Source organism: Paroedura picta, chromosome 6, assembly GCF_049243985.1.
Source record: "Paroedura picta isolate Pp20150507F chromosome 6, Ppicta_v3.0, whole genome shotgun sequence".
Classification (NCBI taxonomy): Eukaryota; Metazoa; Chordata; class Lepidosauria; order Squamata; family Gekkonidae; genus Paroedura; species Paroedura picta.
In genome coordinates this window covers 83328751-83352244 of record NC_135374.1, presented here as the reverse complement: position 1 = coordinate 83352244, position 23494 = coordinate 83328751, and the positions used below count along the sequence as shown (strand labels likewise).

General features: G+C 40.4%; 1 protein-coding gene across 3 annotated transcripts in view; it reads right to left on the bottom strand.

Moving 5' to 3' along the window:
- DHRSX (dehydrogenase/reductase X-linked) overlaps positions 1-23494 on the bottom strand; it is a 176890-nt gene that overhangs the window by 29426 nt on the left and 123970 nt on the right. For all 3 annotated transcript variants that reach the window (XM_077343330.1, XM_077343329.1, XM_077343331.1), the window contains exons 4-5: positions 21640-21741; positions 8069-8276 (exon numbers count right to left, since the gene is read on the bottom strand). In XM_077343330.1, coding sequence (XP_077199445.1) covers positions 8069-8276; positions 21640-21741 — 310 coding nt within the window. The remainder of the gene's footprint in view (positions 1-8068; positions 8277-21639; positions 21742-23494) is intronic.

Here is a 23494-nt window from a genome sequence, read left to right as displayed (position 1 = left end):
CAGCGGGCGAAAGCTTGCGGACTGCTGCCCTAGTCCTAGGCTATTGAGGTCCTTAAGGGTAAGAGTCATCACTTTTTATAGTGCCTGGAAGTACATGGGTAAGGGCAGATTTTTCAGCACAATGATGATATAATCCCTGTAACCAACATCTGATAATAAACTGGCTGCCACATTTTGGATCAACTGAAGTTTCCAAACCATTTTCAAAAGTTCCACATTTATTTGTTTGTACTTTTGTTTATTAGATTTTTATACCGCCCTCCCATACAGCTCAGGGCAGTTTACCGATAACATTGCGGGGTGATACATGGAACAACCTAAACATGTAACATAGTCAAAAGTAACATCAGCAATAATCCAAAGGTGGTTCTAAATCGACACAATGTCAATGGTCTTAATCAGCAACAATATAAAAGAAACGGCAACTTAGAAAAGGCCCCCAGAGAGGTCAGACTGGTTCAGGCCATGGAGGGGAATGTCTGAGGGGGACCAGTAGATGTTATTGGGTTTGGTCAGTCTCTGGCAAATGCCTGGTGGAGGGGTTCCCTTTTGTAGGCCCTGTGAAATTGTGGGAGTTCAGGCAGGGCCCTGATCTGGCAGGGGCTATCTCACTCCGCCCCCTGCCCCCGACCCAAAAAGCCCTGCTGAGGTGAATGAGTGAGACTGATAATGTGTGACTAGTCCAAAGCCACCCAACAGCCTTCCATAACAGAGTAGGAATTTGGATTAGGATAACCAAGAACATAATCCAACACCCTAATCGCAGCATCATACTGGTTCTCATCATATGAAATATATAGATACAATAATAATTTCAAAATGTACAGAAATTGTGTTAACTGGAAGCACAAGTTAGTCATAGATCTGACTGGGCCTTCCCATTACATCCAGATTACTTTTACTTTACAAGCTTTTTGCCGTAGTCCCTTAGGCCTTTGAGTTAGTCTAGACTAGGCAGCTACGTAAACAACAGGACATGGCTTTCTATCATGTCCAACCAAAGAAAATTCTATGTATTGCAAGTTGGACTTATCTTAATATTTACAAATGGGGGCCCACAAGACTCACAAGGGGAATTCCATCTCCCCCCTCCCCAAGCAAGCCCTGAGCAGCACTGGTACAGCCTTGCCAGGCCTCAGGGTGCCTGTCCAGGTCAGAAGGGGGAAAGCTAGTGTGTGTGTGTGTATGTATATATATATGTGTGTATGTATTTATGTATGTATGTATGTATGCACACACACATACACATCCTTATCCGTGGTTCCTCTATATATTTGTGAAACAGCCTGGGGGGGTGGGGGGATGTGTCCAGCTGTCCAAGTTGGAATAGGGCCAATTAGATTGGCCCTGTCCCTGCAGCTCCCACCCTCCATCCCTGGACTCTCAGACGTGCCTCAGTGCCTGGAGCCAGCAGCAGGTAAGGGGAGAGGGCCCTGGGCAAAGGGTCTTGGTGGAGGGCCTGCTAACGAGGGCCTCTTGGCCTGCTAGGCTGGGCCTGCTAATGAGGGCCTCTCTGCCTGCTAAGGAGCTCTGTCCCGGGCCTGCTAACAAGCTGGCCAGCCCCTGCCTGCCCCACTTGATCTGGCTGCAAGCTGCAGCCCAAAGCCACCTTAAGCTGCCTGGCCAGGGGAGGGGGCCCTTTCAAGGCCTGTTCTTAGGAACGGGCTTTGAAGCTAGTATATATATAAACCAGGCTTTTCTGCTAGTGTGTGTGTGTATCTCTATCTCTGTCTCTACATATCTATATATCTTACACAAACTGCTTACAGAACACTTAAGCCACTGTACCAAAATTACATGTAGACATGAACACAAAGTACTAAAGAACAATCAGACCTGTTTTTATAAGGGGTTTGCATTCCAAAGCTGGAGAAGAATTGTCAATGCCTTAAACAATTATCCATGATGCATTCCAGAGGTTGTCAAAAATTTACTTTTGGACAGCGTATAGATTTGTGGCTGTCAGGACTTGGTGCCACAGTTGTTCAAGGATTAGCCTAGGAATTACTTTCAGTGCCTGAAGTGAATCCTTGAGTATGTATTAAAAGTATCAATGAGATGCAAAATTACCTTTTCTTCATTACTGTCCTAGCCTATCCCACACATTTAGATGGTTTAGAAGTCTCCTTGAACAGATGGAAATGATATATGGCAGCCATATCTCTCTCTCTCGAAATTAAGAATCAGTAGCTGTTCACAAGCTATATGGGTACACTTTTGGTGATGACACAGCAGAGATTAACCCATCCCACAACTATCTACTTCTGTTCTCGGCAGTCAAAGAAAAGCATACACAAAATTGAGATAGCCAGGTGTCCCACATTTTAAAGACAGCTTCTTCTTCCAGAACATAATGAGTTTCCTTATTTCAGCTGCTACAGCATCTTATGTTGTGCTCTGGATATTGCACACTCATGCTCTGTTGAGCACAATATGGCATGTACTGTAACTACACAAAGAGAAAGTACAGTGCAAGCCTACCAAGTTAATGCCTTTGTTATGGTGCCTTTTGTATTAAGCTCTTGTTTTTTCACTGCTCACAAATGTGCACACCTGAAGAGGAGACTGACGCACACTGATGGATATGAGGTCAGAATAATATATCAAGTAGCCACTTGATGTTGCTTCTAAGCTCCTGCTCCCCTGCCCTCTCTTAGCTCAAGTTGCACAGACACAAGATTGTGCTGAGTTCACAATTGATAGCTATAATTAACCTCACTATTGCCAGTTGTTAGGTGTTCCTGGCATTCACTTGTATATTTTACTCATCAAAAACCTATGACACTTCCTTCCTCTGCCTAACTGTCTCCAGTTTCCAAGGCACTAATCTGTCTAGGAAGCACAGTATTATATTAGGAATAAACTCAAGTATGCCCTGAAATAAGCTGATTTGGCACCATATTCTGAATTTTCTAACATGATATATGCCTCTGATTTAATTCTTTGTAAGGAAGAAAGAAGCATGTAAGTATCTAAAAAAGGCTTAATTATTCATGCCTTATGTCTATAATGCTGCCGAGCCCCCTCTGCTCTAAACTGCTGTGCAATCTTTTTGATTGGTGCCTGTAGGTTTTAACTTGCATAAACTCTCTGAATGTTTTTGCATAATCTTTAGCAGAAAGCTAAAATATGTCAGATTTCAACACATCTCCCTCTAAAAGAAATCACAGCTATCAAAATTTGCGCCTTGGATGAAGTTAATACATGAAGGCAATGGTCTGTAGTTTTGCACAAGGCTTTCCTCGCTGCAAGGGAATCCCCCCCAAAATAAATCTGTAGTTTCACACTGAACTGCTTACCTGGCATGAGATATCTGTGAGTGACCATCAGATTCCAACTGTGAATGCATATTTGGGTGCATAACTGATATGCCGTTCTTTTAATCGTAAAAAACAAACAAGGTTGGGAAATCAGTTTTTAAATAAGTGAAACTGGGTCAGCAGATCCCATTCTAAGCAATGAGAGAACTATCTGAAAAGCCCATGAGGTTGAAAGAAGTCTGGATCCGCTCCCTCAACTGGAATGAATGTCGGAAATCTTGCAGGCAGGGCAAAGGGCTTGGTGAGCACAGCAGAGCCTGCACTCACAAGAGACTGTTGCAACAGGGCGATTGGTCATGTAATTATTGATGTGCACATTCTGTGGATTTATATAAGTCTTTCATACCCCCAAAGAGTACAGCAGGAGTCTGGTGGCACTTTAAAAACCAACAACGTTTATTCCAGTATGTGTTTTGGTGGGTCAAAGCTGACTTCAGGCAAAATTATTTAAACAGAAAGCTGCAGACAACAGAATGGTGCAGTGCTGGGAAAGAGATTACCAAGACAGGGAAATTTTAAACAATATCAAAAGAGGCAGGGTTCTAACATCCTCACCTTCAACACACCTTTCTGCTTAACAGATGATCACTTCATGCATCTGATGAAATGAGCTACATGTGCTATATCAGTGGTCCCCAACCCCCAATCCGGGGACCGGTACTGGCCCGTGGATCAGTCGGTACCAGGCTGTGGCTCCTCCTTGTCCTCCTCCCCAGCTGCTGCCTCGGGGGCTTGCCTGCCACTCTGCCACCGGCTCATCTTTGGTGCTCTCTGGCAGCCGCCAGGGCTGGGGCTCCCCCTCAGCTTGGCACTGTACAGCCGCTGCTGGCAGCACCCCCCAGCAGCAATTCCACAGGGCCTGGAAAAAGTAGTTCTTTCACCAGATCAAGCCAAGTGAACAAGCCACCAACCAGAACCAGAGGCCCTTTCCCACCATCAACTGTACCCACAGAAGAAAAACAGAATGATAGTGCAGAAAAATTGCTGAATGCCGAATGTTAAATAATAAATTGTTTTATTCACTGCAAGTTCTCATTGTTAAAGATGTTATATGTTTAAGTCAATATGTTTATTATATTGTATTGTTTTATGGAAGTTTCCAGGGTAAACCGCCCTGAGCTGCAAGGGAGGGAGTATATAAATAAAATAAAAAAATAAAAATGGTCCTGAATTATCAGGAACCACCAAAAGAACCTGAAAAACACTACTGAGGGTCCAAAACCTGAAATTAACATGAAAATGTTTCAAGTCCACACTGGTAGCCCGGATCCAGCTCTTTCTACCAAGGTTTACTTTAATACTAGATTAGTGGTAGCAAAATAATAATAAAGCATCTCCGTTTATGTGAGCCAATAATTCTGTTGAAGCATTGTAGAAGAACTGGAATCAGCACCATATTATCAGCAACAGCCTCTCTAGATAGCTTAAGTTATCTGACAGAAACTCACCATAACGCCATATACAAATAGCACTTAAATAGACATGGCAGGGGGAAAAACGCATTCAATTCAGCAGAAAATACAATTCCTAATGCTCACTTTTTGAATTTTACAAGATCCAGAAATGTTCAAATAATTTTAGAAAGAAACAAATAAAGCTTCTGAAACTTTAAAAAGTACTGCAGAGACTCATTCAGTTTAAATGTGTCTTGTTTACTCAAAAAATATTTTATAATGTAAAATCTTTCAGGACCTCTTAAATCCATCATTCTGATAAATACATACCTGGGGAGGGGGGGGAATGGGAGTTAAGAATGCACCTACTGCTTAGAATTGAATCCCTTTATGGGATTTATTGATGTGTTATTGAAGTTATGTTATTGATGTTATTATACACTATTAGTAAATGCATCCGCAATGTTTTGACAGTCACTATATAAACAAATTGGTCAACAGGTCCTCACTCAACTCAATCATTGCTCTTATCCAATCCACCTACCAAAATGTCGTCACCTATGCTATCCAAATGCTCTCCCAACCTAAGGTGTTTACAATCTGAACCTTAAAGGAGTTGTCACTTTTTTTTGTTTTTCCTAGAAAGAGATGCATATGATTTCAGCTATATGGAGGCATCAAGCAAAAATTACAGTATCCCTCTTGAAAGAAATTGCTAGACCTTCAAATAGGCAGAGAGAGTTGTTCATTTTGAGAAATTCTACTCAGAATGTACCTGCATGATCATAACTGCACTCTACCCTCCCTTAGGCACATGCAATTTCTATGAAGCACAGTGGGGGGGCCGGAGAAAGGCAGAATTTATCAAATGACTCCACACTAAAACCCATCCAATGATGAAATGCCATTAAGATTTTTGCTTTATAAAAAGGAAACTAGGGTGCTATTTCAAGTTTCAGTGACAAGGAACAAGACGATTTCAGACTGTGTGGCATAGAAAAAAAGGCAGACATTGAAACTTACCTGAAAATTTCTCCTCTTCAGTGGTGCAAAGTCATCCAGACTGGATCAGGTTATGCCTCTTCCAACTGCAGGCAAGAATATACTGGCTGGATGGGGCCAAGCCTTCAGTCAAAGAATAGCCCACCTCCATCTTTTTCCTTTTTTTTGGTATAAGTGGGAAATGGATAGCTTTGCCCCACTGAAGAGGAAAAAAAATCTTCATGCAGGTTCCAACGTTTCATTCTCCTTCAATGGGGGAAGTCATCCAGACTGCTCATATGCCCAAACTGTACCCTTGGGTAGAATGTGCTATAATATTCTTGGGTGCAAGCAGCCGCAGAGCCCCCAAAAGCAACTGTGGCCTTTGAAATCTTGCCCAATGTTGGATTGTTTGTGAGAGACAAACAATGATTCAGTTAGTCCAAAATGCTTTGTCGTGTCCACATAGGTCTACAGACCTCTGTGGACATCCAAATTTATGCCACACCACTTCATTGGGGACATTGGACAGAAGGATGATAACACTAGTTGCTGATTCATGTGGCAAGTGGAATTCATCTTTGGCACAAAGGAAGGATCTGTCCATAATCCTGATAACTGAGACCTGTCTTGCCGATTAAATGGCTACTAACAAAGCCACCTTCCATGACAGGAACCTCAAACAGCGATTTGACTAGGACTTGTGGCACCCATGAAAGGCTCCAGGCTGGAAGCCTGTGTCTCACTGTGGCACTAACTGTGTCATGCCTTTGATTAAATTATACATGCCTGTTAGATGATAAACGCTGCAAACTGTCCTGTTTTAAGACTGCAGATAGTGCTGCTACCAGTCTTGTTAGTTAGTCCTAAAACCCTGCTCCCACCCATCAAGCAGGAACAGCACCACATCAGTGTAAGATGGTCTCAATTGATTCATTTTTTTGGAGAATGCCCAGTGTCTGAAGGTTTTGCAGGTATGTACCTATAAATGCCTTGTACTTTGGACTTCTAGCTTGTACTATGATCTCTGTAAAAACTGATATCTATAATATCTAAATGAAACCCAGCTCTCTCTAAGTCTGTCTGCTCAATCTCCAGGCTGTCAGCTGTAGCCATGATAGGTTGGAGTGACAAACTGGTTCCTGTACTAGCAGATCTTGAACAACCAGAAGTCTCCGAAATCCAAGAATTATGACTTCCTGGGCTAAAAGGGAGCTATGAAGATAACTTCTCCTACATATGTTTTCTACTGATAAGCCTGTTTATTAACACTGTCAATGGAAAAGCACAAAGAAGAACTCTTGGTTTCTTATGCTGTATGGTGTTCTTGCCCTCTGTTCTGGGATCACAAAACCTCATCAGAAATTTGGGAACTTGGTTGTTGACTGGAGATGCTGCTGAGTCCAAACTGAGCCATCACCTGCTGGAACACACTTTGATTCGGGTCCATTCTCCAGGGTCGAGATCCTTTCTGCTCAGCCAACCCACTTCCAGATTGGAGAAAACGTTCAGATGTCCACTCTGATACTGGCTAGATGTTTCTCCACCCTGCGTAGCAGAAGCTTCTTTAAGGTCCTGCTCAGGCTGACCGTTCAGCACCAGAGTTCTCTTCACACAGAAGATCTCTGATACCTGAAGTTTTTGGTGGGAGGGGCTGCTCTTTCTCAAACAATCTTTTTTATTCTTGGCCCTACAGCAACCATTGTTTTGTACCTTAAAGAGCCAGAGATCTCTCCTCATTCATCACTCGCCAGATTAGAAATCCACACTCCTAACCACTACACCATTTGTGATACAAATGAAATGAATGAGACTGGAGTATTTAGGAAGGTATACATTACTTCATGCAAACTTAAATGGACTCCAGGGAATGGTAGAGGACAGAAAGGCCTGGAGGATCATTGTCCATGGGGTCGCGATGGGTCGGACACGACTTCGCACATAACAACAACAACAACATTACTTCAAATGTCTTAGAAGCATTTTGAAAAGCGACCACACTGTGTACCTCTGCCATTTTAACACCAGCAACTTTTAACATCAAGAATGCACTTTATGTTCCCCACTCTCCCACCAGAAAGATGGCAACTTTGGTACGGCTTTTAACTAAATTAATTGGACTGATTTTTTAAATGACTTTCATGTATTTATGTTTATATATCTTAATGTATTTATTTCATAGAATGCTGTGAGCTGCCATGAGCCTCTGGGGAATGGTGGCATACAAATGTGAACATAAATAAAATATGCACACTAATCAAGATATTCCTTTGTTCTGTAAAATAAGCTTTAGAATACTGATTTCTATTTTTGTAGAAATATTTTTGTAGATATAGAGAAACCCAGTTAAAATTGTAAAATACTTTTTCATACCTGTTTTGTAGGCCATTAAGATGCAATTCACCTACATAATGGGTGGCTGATGAGATAGTGACAATTCTAGCATTGTGGCTGTGGGTTCCTGATTGCTTCAGTGTTTCCAAGAGAAGATTAGTCAACAAGAAGTGTCCCAAATAGTTAATGCCAAAGTGCTCTTCAAACCCATCCTCCGTTTTCCTTTTAGGCACTAGCATCACCGCAGCTGAGGAATCCAAACAGAAAATTATGGTGAACACGTGCCTGACAAGAGGTGCAAATATATCAATTTGACCTGTTCCCTGACATTTTGTACACTATCATCGTGATTTGGGTTAAACAGTGAAATGCAAAACTTAATCTTCTAATGCATTCATCGTGATTCAGATTATGTAGCAATGCCAATGAGAGCCAATATTGGGATAATTTCTGCACGAGTCATTTTCTTTGGTTCACCCTCTCTTTGTTTGTGGGGTATATTCAGGCTTCCAGACAACGTCGCCACTCTTCCATGGCTTCCAGGGGCTGGCTCTGTTTATTTATTTATTTGTTTATTTGGATTTTTATACTGGCCATTCTTTGCGGCTCTGGGCAGTTTACATGGAACATTGGTCATTGCCCCATGGTAAGGAAAGGGGATAAATCCACTGCCCCTTTATTATCGTAGAAGACAATGAGCAGCATTTTTACCATTCAGAACCTCCTAAAACATTTTTCAGGCTTCAAGAAACCCCAGAAGCGGCCTGATTGTGCATGGCTGGGAAACATAGATGTGCACATGCCCACCCAGACCCATCTTGACCATTTTAGGAGGGGGGAGGAGGGGGTGATATATGGCCTTATCACCTGATAAATGTTTAACAATTAAAAATATTTTAAAATAATTAACTCATTTGAGAAATTCTTCTAGGGCTGTCATGAAACCCCAGAGTTTCATGAAACCCTGGTTGAGAAAGCCTGCCCTAGTTGTTCCCTCTTAGCAGCCCCACTTTAGGAACTGAAGAGAAATGCTGTTTTCATCAATTATGAGTATTTTAATTGGTTCCATTTACACAAACATATTGTGCCTGTCTTCTTAAACATATTTTGCAAGAAACAAGTTGTGAGACAAGTTAGTGCATTGCGATTGGAACTTTACATTCCTTTAAAATAAAATGACCTGGTTTTCAGAGGTGCAAAGTACATCAAAAGCTAGGTTGTTCTGTACCCAGAAAAACTAGGCCACTTTTTATCTAATTCCCAAGTATAGGCTAGGGTTTACAACTATTGCAGAAATATACAGAGTGTTGCTATTCAGTTCTACACTAAAAATTCACCTTTTAAAATGTGGGATATTTTGAGAGATGAAAAAGAACCAACAGCCCAGTCCTGTAAAACACAAAGCTTACTTGCACAGCATCCTAATAGATGCAGATAGCATGATTTCACCCTGTACATGTTGGACTAAGTTGCAAATACCAGAATCAACATACAAAAACATTTATGAGATCTAAACAGCACACTGAGCTGGTTTTCTCTAATTCAGCCTGCGAATGTGTGTGTTCATGTAAGACAGGAGGAGAATGATTCTGCTCTGGCTGCCAAGATTTGAATTCCACTTCTGCTAATATTCTGGGAGAGTAGTTCTCTGTTATCTTACTGGCTAGGGCTACTGAGAGAGTCTTGAGATTCATTAAATAGGTGTTCGCGAATCACCGGGCTGTGGCCCGGTAACGAACCATAAAGGCCTTGGTACCAGGCCGTGGTGGCGGGGAGAGAGGTGTGGGTGCCGGCACTTCAGCAGGCACACCTCCCTCCTCCCTCGCGGTGCACACTCGTTGTGCTGGGAGCGATCGCCACCTTGTGGCGCATACGTGCCACACCTGCGCGTTTGCACCCGCCAGCATACCGGCGTCCGCAAACGCACAGGTGCGCACCTGCTGCCCCTGCGCATTTGTGCCCGGGCCTGTGTGTTTGCAGGCACCGGTTTGCCGGCACCTCCCCCCCCCCCGCAGCACGGTGCTCACTGCACCAGGAGGCAGCCAATTGCTCCCGGTGCAGCAATTTTAACAAAAGCTAAAAGATAATATCAGAACAGTTTTTTATATAGGAAAAAAACATAATGAAAAGCAAGCAACAATGATCTTTTTGGATCTTTTCGGGCCTACCTTTGTCCTTGATCTGGAAACTCCAGCTAGTGCAAAACACAGCTGCTAGGGTCCTCACTGGTACACCTTGGAGGGCCCACATCCAGCCTGTGCTGAGGCAGCTGCACTGGTTGCCAATTGCGGCCCGGATCCGGTTAAAGGTTTTGGTTCTAACCTTCAAGGCTTTACGTGGGCTGGGGCCCACATACCTGAGGGACTGCCAATCGCCCTATGCCCCCCACAGGGCTCTGAACTCTGCGGGTGAGAATAACCTGGTTGTTCCCGGCCCTAGGGAAGCACACCTAGCTTCAACCAGGGCCAGGGCCTTTTCGGTCCTGGCCCCCACATGATGGAACGAGCTCCCGGGAGAGCTGTGGGACCTTCCAGTGTTGCGCAGGGCCTGCAAGACAGAGCTCTTCCGCCAGATCTACAGTTGAGACTGGGGCTGCCGTGGTACATCGACTGCTCTCCCCCGGGCTTCTTCTTGAACATCGTTGACCTCCTTCTCCTCTGCCCCCCTTTAGGAATGGGGGGTAGGAAGGGGATTTTGTTATAGCCCCCCATGTTGTGATGGTTTTAAGAGTTTTAATGGGTTTTTAAGACATTGTAACCCGCCACGAGCCATTTGGGAGTGGTGGGAAATAAATTGTAATAATAATAATAATAATAATAATAATAATAATATAGAAAAGGTATTTAACAACCTTAATTGGTCATTTTTGTTAAGATTTTGTAAAATATGAATTTTGGAGAAATTTTCTTAAAATGGATGAAATCAAATTATTCTTCACAGACAGCAAGAATAACTGTAAAGAAAGATTGTAAATGTGAGATTCAAAAAGGGGCTAAACAAGTTTTCTATTATCACCTCTTTTGTTTACTGTAGCTTTGGAAATTCTGAATAGAAGTATATGATGAAAGAGGATTGGATGTGTAAAAATGTAGAATCTTATAGTTGAGAACTTTTGTAGATGATTTGAGTATAATGCTGGCAAATAAGAACTATTTGTTATTTCAAAATACTTATGTTAAAATATGGACTTAATTTTTTGTCAAAATGAGATAAACCAAAATTATCTTTATTAGGGAGAATTGTGGTGATTAAAATGAATGTTTTACTTAAAATGTTATTTCTTTTCTTATACTGATTTCAGATACACCACTTGAACAATGGCAAAAAAGACATATCAAAATTCATCTGGCACGAAAAAAGTATTATATTAAATATAAGATAAGATACTAAAGAAAGATGAGGCTTGGGCTTACCAGATTTGAAAACATACTGTCCCACATAATGTATTTTATGACTGGAAGAATGCTTTTATTGAAAAATAAAAGAGTAGTAGAATTGAAAGGTCATGCCTTAAGGTTTTGTTGTCATGGTTATTTATTTAAAGGCAAAACTAATGTTTTTTTTCTAAAAGGCATTAAATTAGACATGCAATATTGAGGAATTGGAATAGATACAAGGTCAGACTTTGTTCAAAAACAGTGCTGTGAATTTCAACACAAAAAGCTTTTATGGATGTGAAATGTTAATGAAAGCTAGGTGGTTAAGTTACTGAGATATACTAGATTTCTTCTAAGGGGAGTGTAAAATGAAATTTATTAAGAGAAAGATTGAACCATCATTGTTTTTTCTCCACACAACTATTTGAAATATTAAAAGTAGATAAGAAAAGAAGACAGTCTTCCTGTGCCTCACCAGAAGGGTCTCACAGATGTTGGAAGAGAAATCAGTGGCGTTCAGTGTGATTGGGGACGGCAGAAACGGTGGTTGTAGATGGTGTTCTGCATGTATGCGGAAGAATTTCCACTTGTAAAGTATGTGGATCCTGGCAACTCCTGTTTCAGCAAGCGGCAATGCTCTACAGAATTCATTGGAACTGGGTATCCTAATAAACATATCTGACTACTTTGTTCTCATATTCAAAGTGCACTTCTAGCAATTTTAATAATTTTAGAACTTCAAAACAATCTTGTTCTGGTTTTGAAAAGGAATAAATGTGTAGTATGGTTATGAAGATTCTAAAACTATTTGAGGCAGAATTATATATAGATGATGAACATACTATTGTACATTGCCCTGGTTCGCTCAAAGAAAATCAACTGGTTCACACAGAAAATCAACATGGAGTAGGAATTATGATTAGGATAAATCTGAAAAATGTGATTGAAGGAGATCAAATTTACATTAAGCTCGAACCTTAAAGCAAAATTTTATATAATGATGTATATGACACCAGATAAAATGTAAAATGTATAAAATAAAAACATATCAAATCAACTGAACAACTGACAGGAACTTTTTATTATATGTGGTCGACTTGTAGTATGGCAAGTAAATTTTGGATACAAAAATATGTGTGCATATTAAAGATTCACTTACAAATCAAACCAGAAACAGTTCTTCTAGGATTGAAATTAAAACTTGGAAAAGAGCCATAGGGCTTTGTTTTTACATATGACAACAGCTTCAAGACATTTATATGCTCTGAACTGGAAAACTACAAGAATACCAAGAACAGAGGATTGACTGTTGAAAATAATAGAATTTTCAGAAATGGCTAAACTTCCATAATTGACTAGAGAGAAGACAACAACTTCCTTTATGACTAATCATATAGACATACATAGATTTATATAAAGACTTATAGACTTCTTGCTGGAAAGTGAAAAAAAGGATCTGAAGACTTGTGGTTTTAGAGACAACTGTTGGAATAATTTAAATTTAAGTATAATTGTTATATATTGATACATATAAATTATTCAGTAATAGTTTATAATTTGGTTGACTGGAAAAATTATTTAAATAAAGTTTCTATGACTTTTCTTTTTCCTTTCTATCTGTATCAAAAACTTTAATAAAATCTTTGGTGGGGGGAAAAGTCTCCAAAAATTATAAACTAATTGACCCTGGCACCAAAATTGTATAGAAAAAAACTTAATGTTTATACTAATATTATGTGAGAGACCAAAGTGTGCCAAATCCAAAGTGAATAAATTCTTTATTTCTATATGGTTATACATGCAAGCTTCCCCAGTAGGCCAAATAGTGCGATCATAGGACTGTTTGATTTATTTACTGCATTTTATAGTGCTTCATATAATGACACAATAACACATAGAAAGTTTGCAGCAACCTCCAACATTCCCTCCTTCTCCCTAAAAAGCAGGCTCAGCTGTGAGTGATTCCTTTCTACTTTAAAAACGAAAGTGTAACGCTGGATATGAATAACATAATATCTTTACGATTTTTTTTAAAAACTCCTTGTATTTGCAGAGCCTCCGATGGTCCTCTCCCCTGTCAAAAGGGCCAGCCATTTCCTTCTGTTATGTTAGTTGTCAGAGATTAGTCCTTAGAAATCAACAAATAAAAGAGTAGCACTTCACCAAAGCCCTGCAAATGTGCAGTTTCCCATTCAGACACAAGAAATTGCTTGCAGTAATAGCATCCTGTTCACAGAACACTGTTTTTTACATGCTTAAAATAAAGAAGATGGGTTGTTAATGAGCTGTGCAAAAATAGGGAGAAAAGCATCATGCAGAAACATGAAGCAAAAAACACATTGGGCGGCTGAAACGTGTAATGTCTCTGGAGTAGAAGCAACCCTTGTGAATGCATGCTGTCTATATCCAACAACCCAATATCAAATAAATGGGGATGAAAATGTTTCCTGTGGTGTGGGAGAAACCAATACTGCAACTTGAGCAAGTCAGAGGCATGGCATTTTTAATAATTTTACTAGAGCATCTTTTGCCTCTGGAAGAATCCACTGTGCAGAACACATTTCTGCACTACATAGTGCACAGCACCTGAGCAGACATTAGCTAGAAAGTTGAAATGAAGATATGCCTGCTCTGAGATCCTTATGTATTGCTTTAACCTTTCACACTGGAAATAAAACCAGCCGGGCATAACCAAAGAGATTTAGTACTGTACTACAGAGCTCATGGAATCTCCTTCAGAATCTGTTCTTAATGTCCAAAACATGAGTAGTAGGAATAAGTGGATGTACATTACAACTGATTTAGTGGCGAAATTATCACTTCTTTGCTCTGTTATTACTAATTTTTCTCCAAGGAATTGGGCAAAAATTAGTCTGGATAAACCTTAATTGCAAGAGGGGTGGGGGCACCTGGCAAATATGCACTGGTACAAGAGCTGAACAATTTCCTTTGATCATCTTACGTTCCTTTTCTAATGGACAAAACATGGGCCAGTTCTTATGCATAGTTAACCTGTCACAAACATACAATATGAATTCCGTAGTCCTCTAATTGTTCAATTTTGCAAATGTTTTTAACTGTAGTCTCTTTCATTTTTGGAAGCACTAACTGAATAATGAGCAGCTGATAGTCCTTCCCAGTAACATGCTACCATTTTTAATTGCTATAACCATACATTTTTATGTCAGAAAACATGCAAATGTGGAAACAAAATTTTCTTTTGCAATATAGAAAGTTTCTTCATAGCATTCCTCAAGTAGTGGAAGCAAATATACACAAAAGGCCTTTTTTGCAGATACAATATATATATATATTTTAATTACTAAGTACACAGCATTCCATAGGTGCGAGGAAGTTGTATACTACTGATCTTTTCTGTTTTTGCAGTTCTCACATATCATCAGCTGTCCTCACTCTCCCTAAAGTAAGCTATTCTATTTCCCGGATTCAATAGCTTGAAAATTACCTTGTTATCCAAAAAAGGCTAAAATTCCATCATCCAGCCACTCTAAAATTATTTGCAAGATTTTTAATACAAAATGTATATGACCCAAATACTCTGTAGATTTCATTATGAAATGTTATGGGATCCCTAGTTTTCCCAGGTCTTTATGAACATATATGACAGTGTTTTTTTTAAGAAAATCAGAAGCATACAGAAAGTATCACGAAAAAACAACGACCAAAAATCACCTCTGTTTTGCTAAGACTGTCATTTATATGCAATTTACTAATTTAACTTCACCCACTTGATTTCAAAAGCCTCTGATTAAACAGGCATCAAACGAAAGAGTATGGCAGCAGCAGATTTTGTTTAGCACTTCTATCTCTTAGTTGGAAGCAGATCTGCAAGATATTTGGACACTTAGGAAATTCATATAATTACATATTAATTCTGACACTCTGAAAGGCACTGTCTGAATTAAATGCTTGAACTCGCTCGGTATCAAAATGTCACTTTGAGGAGACATCATGCAAGGCAAGAGGAGGGATCCGTGCTAAACAATCGAAGATGATTTAACTGAAACAGTTCTTAGGCTCAAATCATACTGTGGCTGAGTTCATATATAACATATAACATATGTTACATATATTTTCCTACCAAGAAAAACCAGAGAGCTGTGGCAAGATTAATTAGGGCACTGGAGAGGAAACAAGAATATTTCTCAGGAATAGAATTGAGAAAATCATGGGTTTCGATAGCAAGCAGGGAGAGATGAAAAAGTTGCTCAGTGAATATTGTTCACCTAAACGGAAAATCACATTTCTGAAACAATACAAATTGTAAAAGATAACTACTTAACAAGAAATGTTTGTTCTAATCCTTAAACTGTCCCTTAGAATAAAGAGTGGCTGCAGGCTGGATGCGGCTGCCGGTTGATGCCACGAGTGGCCCAGCATCAGGAGGAAGACGCAAGGGGGTTGATGGGCCCGGCAGAGAGTGTGTTCGGCCATAGCACGCTCGGTAGCAGCATGGGTGGGTGAGGGCACCTTTATAAGGCACCACGTGCAGCGTTTGTGCCTCTTTGCCCATTGCCGTCTGAACAGCTCCTCTCGCTCGCTCCCTATACATATGGTAATATTGACTGGATGTTAATTTGTGTAATGTGTTGGTTATGATTAATTTGTCACAGCTGCAGTGTTGGGGCACAGAAACTGAGTTTGGGCAGGGTCCAGTTTGCGTACTGGACACCAGCCGATGAGGGATCTCCAAAGAGACTGGCATAAAGTAAGCACGGCTGACCCAGCCGGGCAGACCATGGGCTCTGAACCAGGTAGCAGGTGAGGCCATTCATTCATTCATTCATTCATTCATTCATTCATTCATTCATTCATTCAATTTGTATGCCACCTCCCCTGAGACTCAGGGTGATTCAAATGGAATATAAACATAAACAATACATGGAACTTTGTTTCTTCATAGCATAAAAGTGGACTATAACAGTGATAACAATAACAATAACTGAAAGTAACAGTCTAATTCATGACAGTTCAACATGTCCATGGTTCAGGTGTATGTGTTCTTGGGAGTGAGGTCCTACAGATGTTATTGATTCCGGTCGGCCTCAACCAAATGCCTGGTGAAAGAGCTCCCTCTTGCAGGCCCTGTGGAATCATTTTAGCTCCATCAGGGCCCTGATCTCCTCCGGGAGCTCATTCCACTAGGTGGGGGCCAGGACAGAGAAGGCTCTGGCCCTGGTTGAGGCCAAGTAGACTTCTTTTGCGCCAGAGATCCTTAGCTAGTGGGTACCTCATTGGCTCTCATTTCTGCTGCCTCCTTAAGGAGAGGTCTCCAGATGCAAGAGGTACTGCCTTCCTGACTGGGAAAGGGCAGAGCTGAATATCATCTGGAGCCCAAGTGAGTAACAGCCGGATGCAACTGGAATACTCAGTTTCTGTGTTGTGCCAACTCCTCGGTATTTGGTGAGGGGAACCATAAGAAAGCTGTGGCATTGTATTTGCCAAACAAAGAGGTGTCATGTCTTCCTTTGCCAGTGCCATCCTGCTAGTCAACTGTTTCCAATTCACAACGCACATGTTTTTCATATTTATGAAAAGTAGCAATATTGAATGATCCTCCTCATAATGCCCATGTATATTACACTGCTGAGTTTCTGGTTACCAATCTATTTCATCCCTGAAATATCTCTTTCTCAAAGCACAGCCAACCCTATAATTCCTTCCACCTCACTGGAGGAGTAGAACACTGAAAGCATTAGCTTCATTAGGATGATGCTTGTCTTCCAACTTCCCATCATTTAAAGACTATTCCCCAATACCCCACAGCAGTCATTTTCAGATTGACTCTGTCCCTCCATGTCAGTCATTTTGTGGTGGCTCCCATTCCATAGTCAACATTTTCCATATGATACCAAACCATAGGAAATGGTCAATATAATACATTTCATTTCTTGAGGGTGTGGAAAAGAAAAAAAATGTCACCAAAGATCCAAATCCAAACATCCATATGTTAACAAAGGTAAAAAGGTATATATTTGTCAAGGTTGTTGTGTGTGTTCTGTTTCATTGGCATTTTAAAACTATTATTTTGTTTATTCTATTTCACAATGATTATGTATCCCATTATTTAAATGGCTCTGGACATTTTATAGGTATAGAAATAACAGAATTCAAAAAAAAAAAAACTCATGTAAATTAGCTAAAGGACTGACAAAAGGATTCCCTATAGCCACCATCTCTTGTTTGATAGCAGAATTGATGATCAAATCTAAAACATTTTTTGATATCAACCAATTCCACTAAAATATATATTGGGTATCAATGAGGATTGCCAATCTACAGGTGGTGGCTGTTAATCTCCTGGGATTACAACAGATATTCAGGTGACAGAAATCAGTTCATCCACCTGCTTTAGAAGGTGGACTCTATAACATTACCCCTCAGAGAAATCCCTCCCCCAGAAAAGCTTTCAGATATTTTCCACCCTGGAGCTGGAAACCCTACTGTCAATTTATTAGAAATATTCAAAATAGATTCAATAACTGTCCATGCGTCTTCATGAGGAAGTAACATGGAGAATCCTTGCTATGTGGGAGTAGCCTAATGACAGTGAAAACAATTGCTAAGTGGCTAGAATAAGCCAATGTCTTTTTGCCTTTTACAGCAGAACAAAACACATTTTCCAGGATCATACACATAGTAAAGCCAACTTGGTACCTAAAATACAGATTAATACATTGCTATGCATTTGGTTGTTATTCACTTTAACATTAACCAGTGCGCATGAAAATTATTCAGCAGTAATGCCTTGAAGCAAAATGAAAGTTTAAGAAAGCCACATTTGACCTTTCTTTCAGATTCCATCTGAATGCTCTGCCAGTCAGTTTGTTGTGGGAACATTTTTAAAAATGTAAATGCTCAGTCAATCTTCTAATCTTTTGGATTACCTAAACATAATGAAAAGTAGATGTGTCTGTTTGTCAGCCCGTAGGTTCATCCCATCTGGCTTAACAGTTTTCATCCATTTTGAGAGACAATTAAGGAAATCCAATTGTTTTACAATATATCACTGCCTAACAGCTCATTCACATGGTTGAGGTTTCCCATAATTACAACAGCAAGTTCACAGACATTGGGCTATATGGTTGAAAGCAAATACATTCAATGCTTTTGCTCACCTTAGGTGAAAAAGTTCAGTTCATACAGGCCATCTAGTCCAACCCCCTGCTCAACGCAGGATCAGCCCAAAGCATCCTAAAGCATCCAAGAAAAGTGTGTATCCAACCTTTGCTTGAAGAGGGGGAGCTCACCACCTCCTTAGGCAGCCTATTCCACTGCTGAACTACTCTGACTGTGAACATTTTCCCCCCTGATATCTAGCCTATATCATTGTACTTGTAGTTTAAACCCATTACTGTGCGTCCTTTTCTCTGCAGCCAACGGGAACAGCTTCCAGCCCCCCTCCAAGTGACAACCTTTCAAGAGGGCTATCATGTTCCCTCTCAACCTCCTTTTCTCCAAGCTGAACATTCCCAAGTCCCTCAACCTATCTTCATAGGGCTTGGTCCCTTGGCCCCAGATCATCCTCGGCGCTCTCCTCTGTACCCTTTCAATTTTAACTACGTCCTCCAGAACTGCACACAGTACTCCAGGTGTGGTCTGACCAGTGCCGTATACAATGGGACTATGACATCTTGTGATTTTGATGTGATGCCCCTGTTGATACAACCCAAAATGGCATTTGCCTTTTTTATTGCTGCATCACACTGCCTGCTCATGTTTAGCTTACAATCCACAAGTACCCCAAGGTCTCGTTCACACACAGTGTTACCTAGAAGCATATCTGCCATCCAGTAGGCATGCATTTCATTTTTCTGACCCAGATGCAAAACTTTACACTTATCTTTATTAAATTGCATCTTGTTTTCATTTGCTCATTTTTCCATTGTGTTCAGATCTCGTTGAACTCTGTTTCTATCTTCTGGAGTATTTGCCAGTCCTCCCAATTTGGTGCCATCTGCAAACTAGATGAGTAGTCCCTCCACCCCCTCATCTAGATCATTAATAAATATGTTAAAAAGTACCGGACTGAGCACCAAGCCTTGAGGTACCCCGCTACTCGCCTCCCTCCAGTCTGATGAAACACCATTGACAACAACTCTTTGAGTGTGGTTCTCTTACCAATGCCCTATCCACCTGACTATCTGAAAATCCAGATTGCAGTCTTTCAATTTATCCATCAGAACATCATGGGAAACACAGGCCTTCAGTTGTCCTGCAGCCAAGGAACACAGATTCTTTCTGTATTCCCTTCTGTGTTGCTGGTGTCATTGGGGCCTATGTTGGGACATGCCCATCTAGTAGGGAATGGTAGGGCCGTCCAGGCCCAGCTCCTCCTCCCACTCTGGGCCAACTACCATGTCCCGGAAGGCCCTAGGCAGCCCCATGGTGCTGTGCAGCGATGATGAGCCGCCTGGGGCTTTTTGTTGTTGTTTAGGAATGTGTTATTGCTTCTGTGTTTCTAAACAAAAAAATGGCCGCTACCGCCCCTGCCCCCCACATGGTGGAAACGTTCCACCCTAGCTACCACATTTGGAGGCAGAAATCTGGGGCAGATGAGATGCACCACCAAAAACTGTCCCATGTGGGGACACAGGAAGCAGCAGAGTAAGCTGTCTCTTTGCAAACAACCGGAGGCAGCCCCATGCAGCGCCACCAGTGTAGAAAACACTGGATCTCCTCTTTCCCCCATTCCCTCCTTCAAACCAGCAGGTATAAAGATATCGAAAAGAAACTAAAAATCTGCTAGCAACAAGCCTGATTTAAAACCAATTAAATTATTTAGATTTCCTTGATTTTATGAGAGTCACTCACCAGATAATTTTGGAACATCAGCAGCATAAAATCATGGAAGTGTCAACCAAACAAAATATATCTTTGGCCAAATTGTCATTCTGATTAGAGAGTACCTTGGGAGCTCCATTAAGTTTAAGAATTCGGTTCTAGTTTTATTCCTTCTTCTTACCTGAACCTGACCAAAGATGATTTCCTAGACAACAGCAAGTTTCTTGACATTCCAATCAAACACCAAATATGCGGCAATCCAGCTTGTAAACATAGTCTTCTGAACTCTTAGGGTATTACATTCTTTAAAAACACAACAGTAATCCTGGGGGAAGACATGAAAGGTTCACCTAGCCTAGTATGGTGCTTCTTACAGCAACAAGTTAGTTGCATCCAGAAAACCTATAAAAGGTATATGAAGGAAACTGTCTTTCCTTGCCATTTTTCTTCTGCTCTGGGTACCATTATTGACACCATGTGCTTGTCTAATCCTTCTTGAAATGATCCAAACTCCTTTTGACAGTAAATTCCATTATCTAAATACAAATATATTTGAGCAGAAGTATTATATTTTATGAGCCTCTTGTGGCGCAGAGTGGTAAGGCAGCCGTCTGACAGCTTTGCCCATGAGGCTGGGAGTTCAATCCCAGCAGCCGGCTCAAGGTTGACTCAGCCTTCCATCCTTCCGAGGTCGGTAAAATGAGTACCCAGCTTGCTGGGGGGTAAATGGTAATGACTGGGGAAGGCACTGGCAAACCACCCTGTATTGAGTCTGCCAAGAAAACGCTAGAGAGTGTCACCCCAAGGGTCAGACATGACTCGGTGCTTGCACAGGGGATACCTTTACCTTTACTTATTATATTTTATTTGTTGCAAACCTTCTGCTGATTATTCTCATACAGGGTGACTCCAAGTATGAGAAAGTAAAGTACTCTCCAGACATTCCAGAATTGCATAAATGTCTATTGTTCCCTTCCCTAAATCATCCTTTTTTCCAAAATAAAAAACTCACTGCTCACAATGAAAGTGCTTGGTAAATGAGTGTTCTTTTCTGTTCCATACGTAAACGGGGAAGGGGAATCTTTCTGAGATGGAGGAACTGGTTCTGTACACAATATTCAAAATGCTATATCATATATTTTCAATGTCTTTCCAAATTCCCAACACGGACTTTCTTTTTCTTGTTGCTATTGTACCCTGAGATGGCACATAAATTACTCTTTTAGCATGAATTGTTAGTGGACAAGTTTTCAGATTCAGTAATATTATACCTGCTGTCATAATTCTGCCACAAAGCAGATATGTACTCTCCATAAGAAAAACAGATTGCATTCTTTGGTTAAAAGAACAGAGGAAAAAAAGATGAAGCAAGAGTATAAACTCAGTATGTAGAAGTTCATACAATAAGAATCTTTCAAGAAAACTCACCATTATTAATCAGGACATGGAGCGGGCAATTTTTCGCTTTAAACGTGTGAACAAACTGATGTATGGACTTCATAGAAGCCAAATCACAGTATAAAAACTCCACTGAAAGAGAAAAAAAGGGTCAAATCAATTGAAATAAAAACAAAATGATTCACAATTATAGAACCCACAATATGTAGCTTTACACTGTAGTCCAGCCTTTCTCTACTTCTTTACCATTGAGAAACCCCTGAAACATTTTTCAGGTTTTGAGAAACCCAGAAGTGTTGTGAACATGCAGAATATAACTGGGAAGCTTAGCTGTGTTCACATCCACATGGGGTCCTTCCCTTCCTACCCCTTCCAGACCCATCATTGGCCATTTTGGGAGAGGAGGGTGGGTCAACATGACTATATATGGTCATATCACCTGATAAATGTTTACTCTGATAAACACTCTAGCACCCATTGTATTCTTGGATACAACGGGCTTTGCCCCTAGTATTGTATAAGAAGCAGACACAGTTCAAGGCATACATGAATAATCTGTTAGTCTGTTTTAAGAGGCTGTGTGCTCATAATTTCTGACAACTATCCTATATAAGAAGGGCCTTGTTTGTGATCTTAAAAAAAATTAATGGTAAATTTGAGCCCCTGAAACCAACTCTTCCAATTTCTTTTAAAATATATGAACTGCATATGACATTGTCCCTTTGTTTCATGAAACCACATTTAGCAAATTTACATAAAGAGCATGTAAATAAATTCAACATTTGTTTGACTACACAAACATACTCATCTCTCTTACAGTAGGAAGAACATGGAAAATGCACAAAGTTAAATGACCATGACAGCAAGGGACAAAACTTAATTGCAACAAAATGTAATGTATTTTTAAAAGTGGGCCTGCAAAGACTGCAATTCAAAATAAAGGGAGGGAGGGGTACAGTAGAAATGTGTCCTGTTGGTTTAGAAATGTGTCCTGTTGGCCTCAGACACTAGCATAAAAATAAGCAGAATTTACCATCACTGTGTGAACAGAAAATGTTTGTGAGTAAACAGATTTATGAACATTACATGTGTATATATGACTTTTGAAAGACTAAATGAAGTGTCAAATTGTACTGAGGCTGTAGGTATGTATTTGTAGTATATATAATATTCTTTCTGAAAATCTTAACTGCTCAGCTACCTTACAGGGTTGTGGGGAGGATAAAATAGATGACCAGAGAGCAGTGTAGGCTATTCTGGGTCTCCAATGGGGAGAGAGGCAGTGTATAAAATAAATAGTCTCTTATTTTGTGGGAATGTGGACTAGGGATATCTCATTCAAATTCTATTTAGTCATAAAGTTTACTGGGCTGGCTTTGGACCAATTAATATCTTACAACCTATTTTACAGTTGTGGTTGTTGTAAGGATTAAAATATGTGAACACTCCACTGATGCCTACCTAAGCTCCTTCAAAACAGCACAGGACCCAGACTGGATAATTAAGAACTTATTTTAGCCTTGTAATTTGGGGGGAGGGAACTGTGTGAGTAGCTTTTCCCACTGAAATAATCAAAATTAAGGGCATGGCTGAATCACAGCAGTGACTTCGGTGGGACTTGTTTCTGAGCAAATGTGCTTAAGAGGTGTGATCAAGTCTAATGGTTATTGCAGCTATAATGAAACAGGCAAAATAGCGTGTACTTATGATCAACATGATGAGGAAAGACTATTTGAATGCATAAGTTGTTTGGGGCAAAGAAAGCAAATGGGAGGAAACAGAATACAAACAAACACAATACTTCTCCCATTTAGCCCTAATTACAATATAAGCACTTAGTCAAACTTTATGCCTAACAGTTTCAATTTACCCACCCATTAGTCTT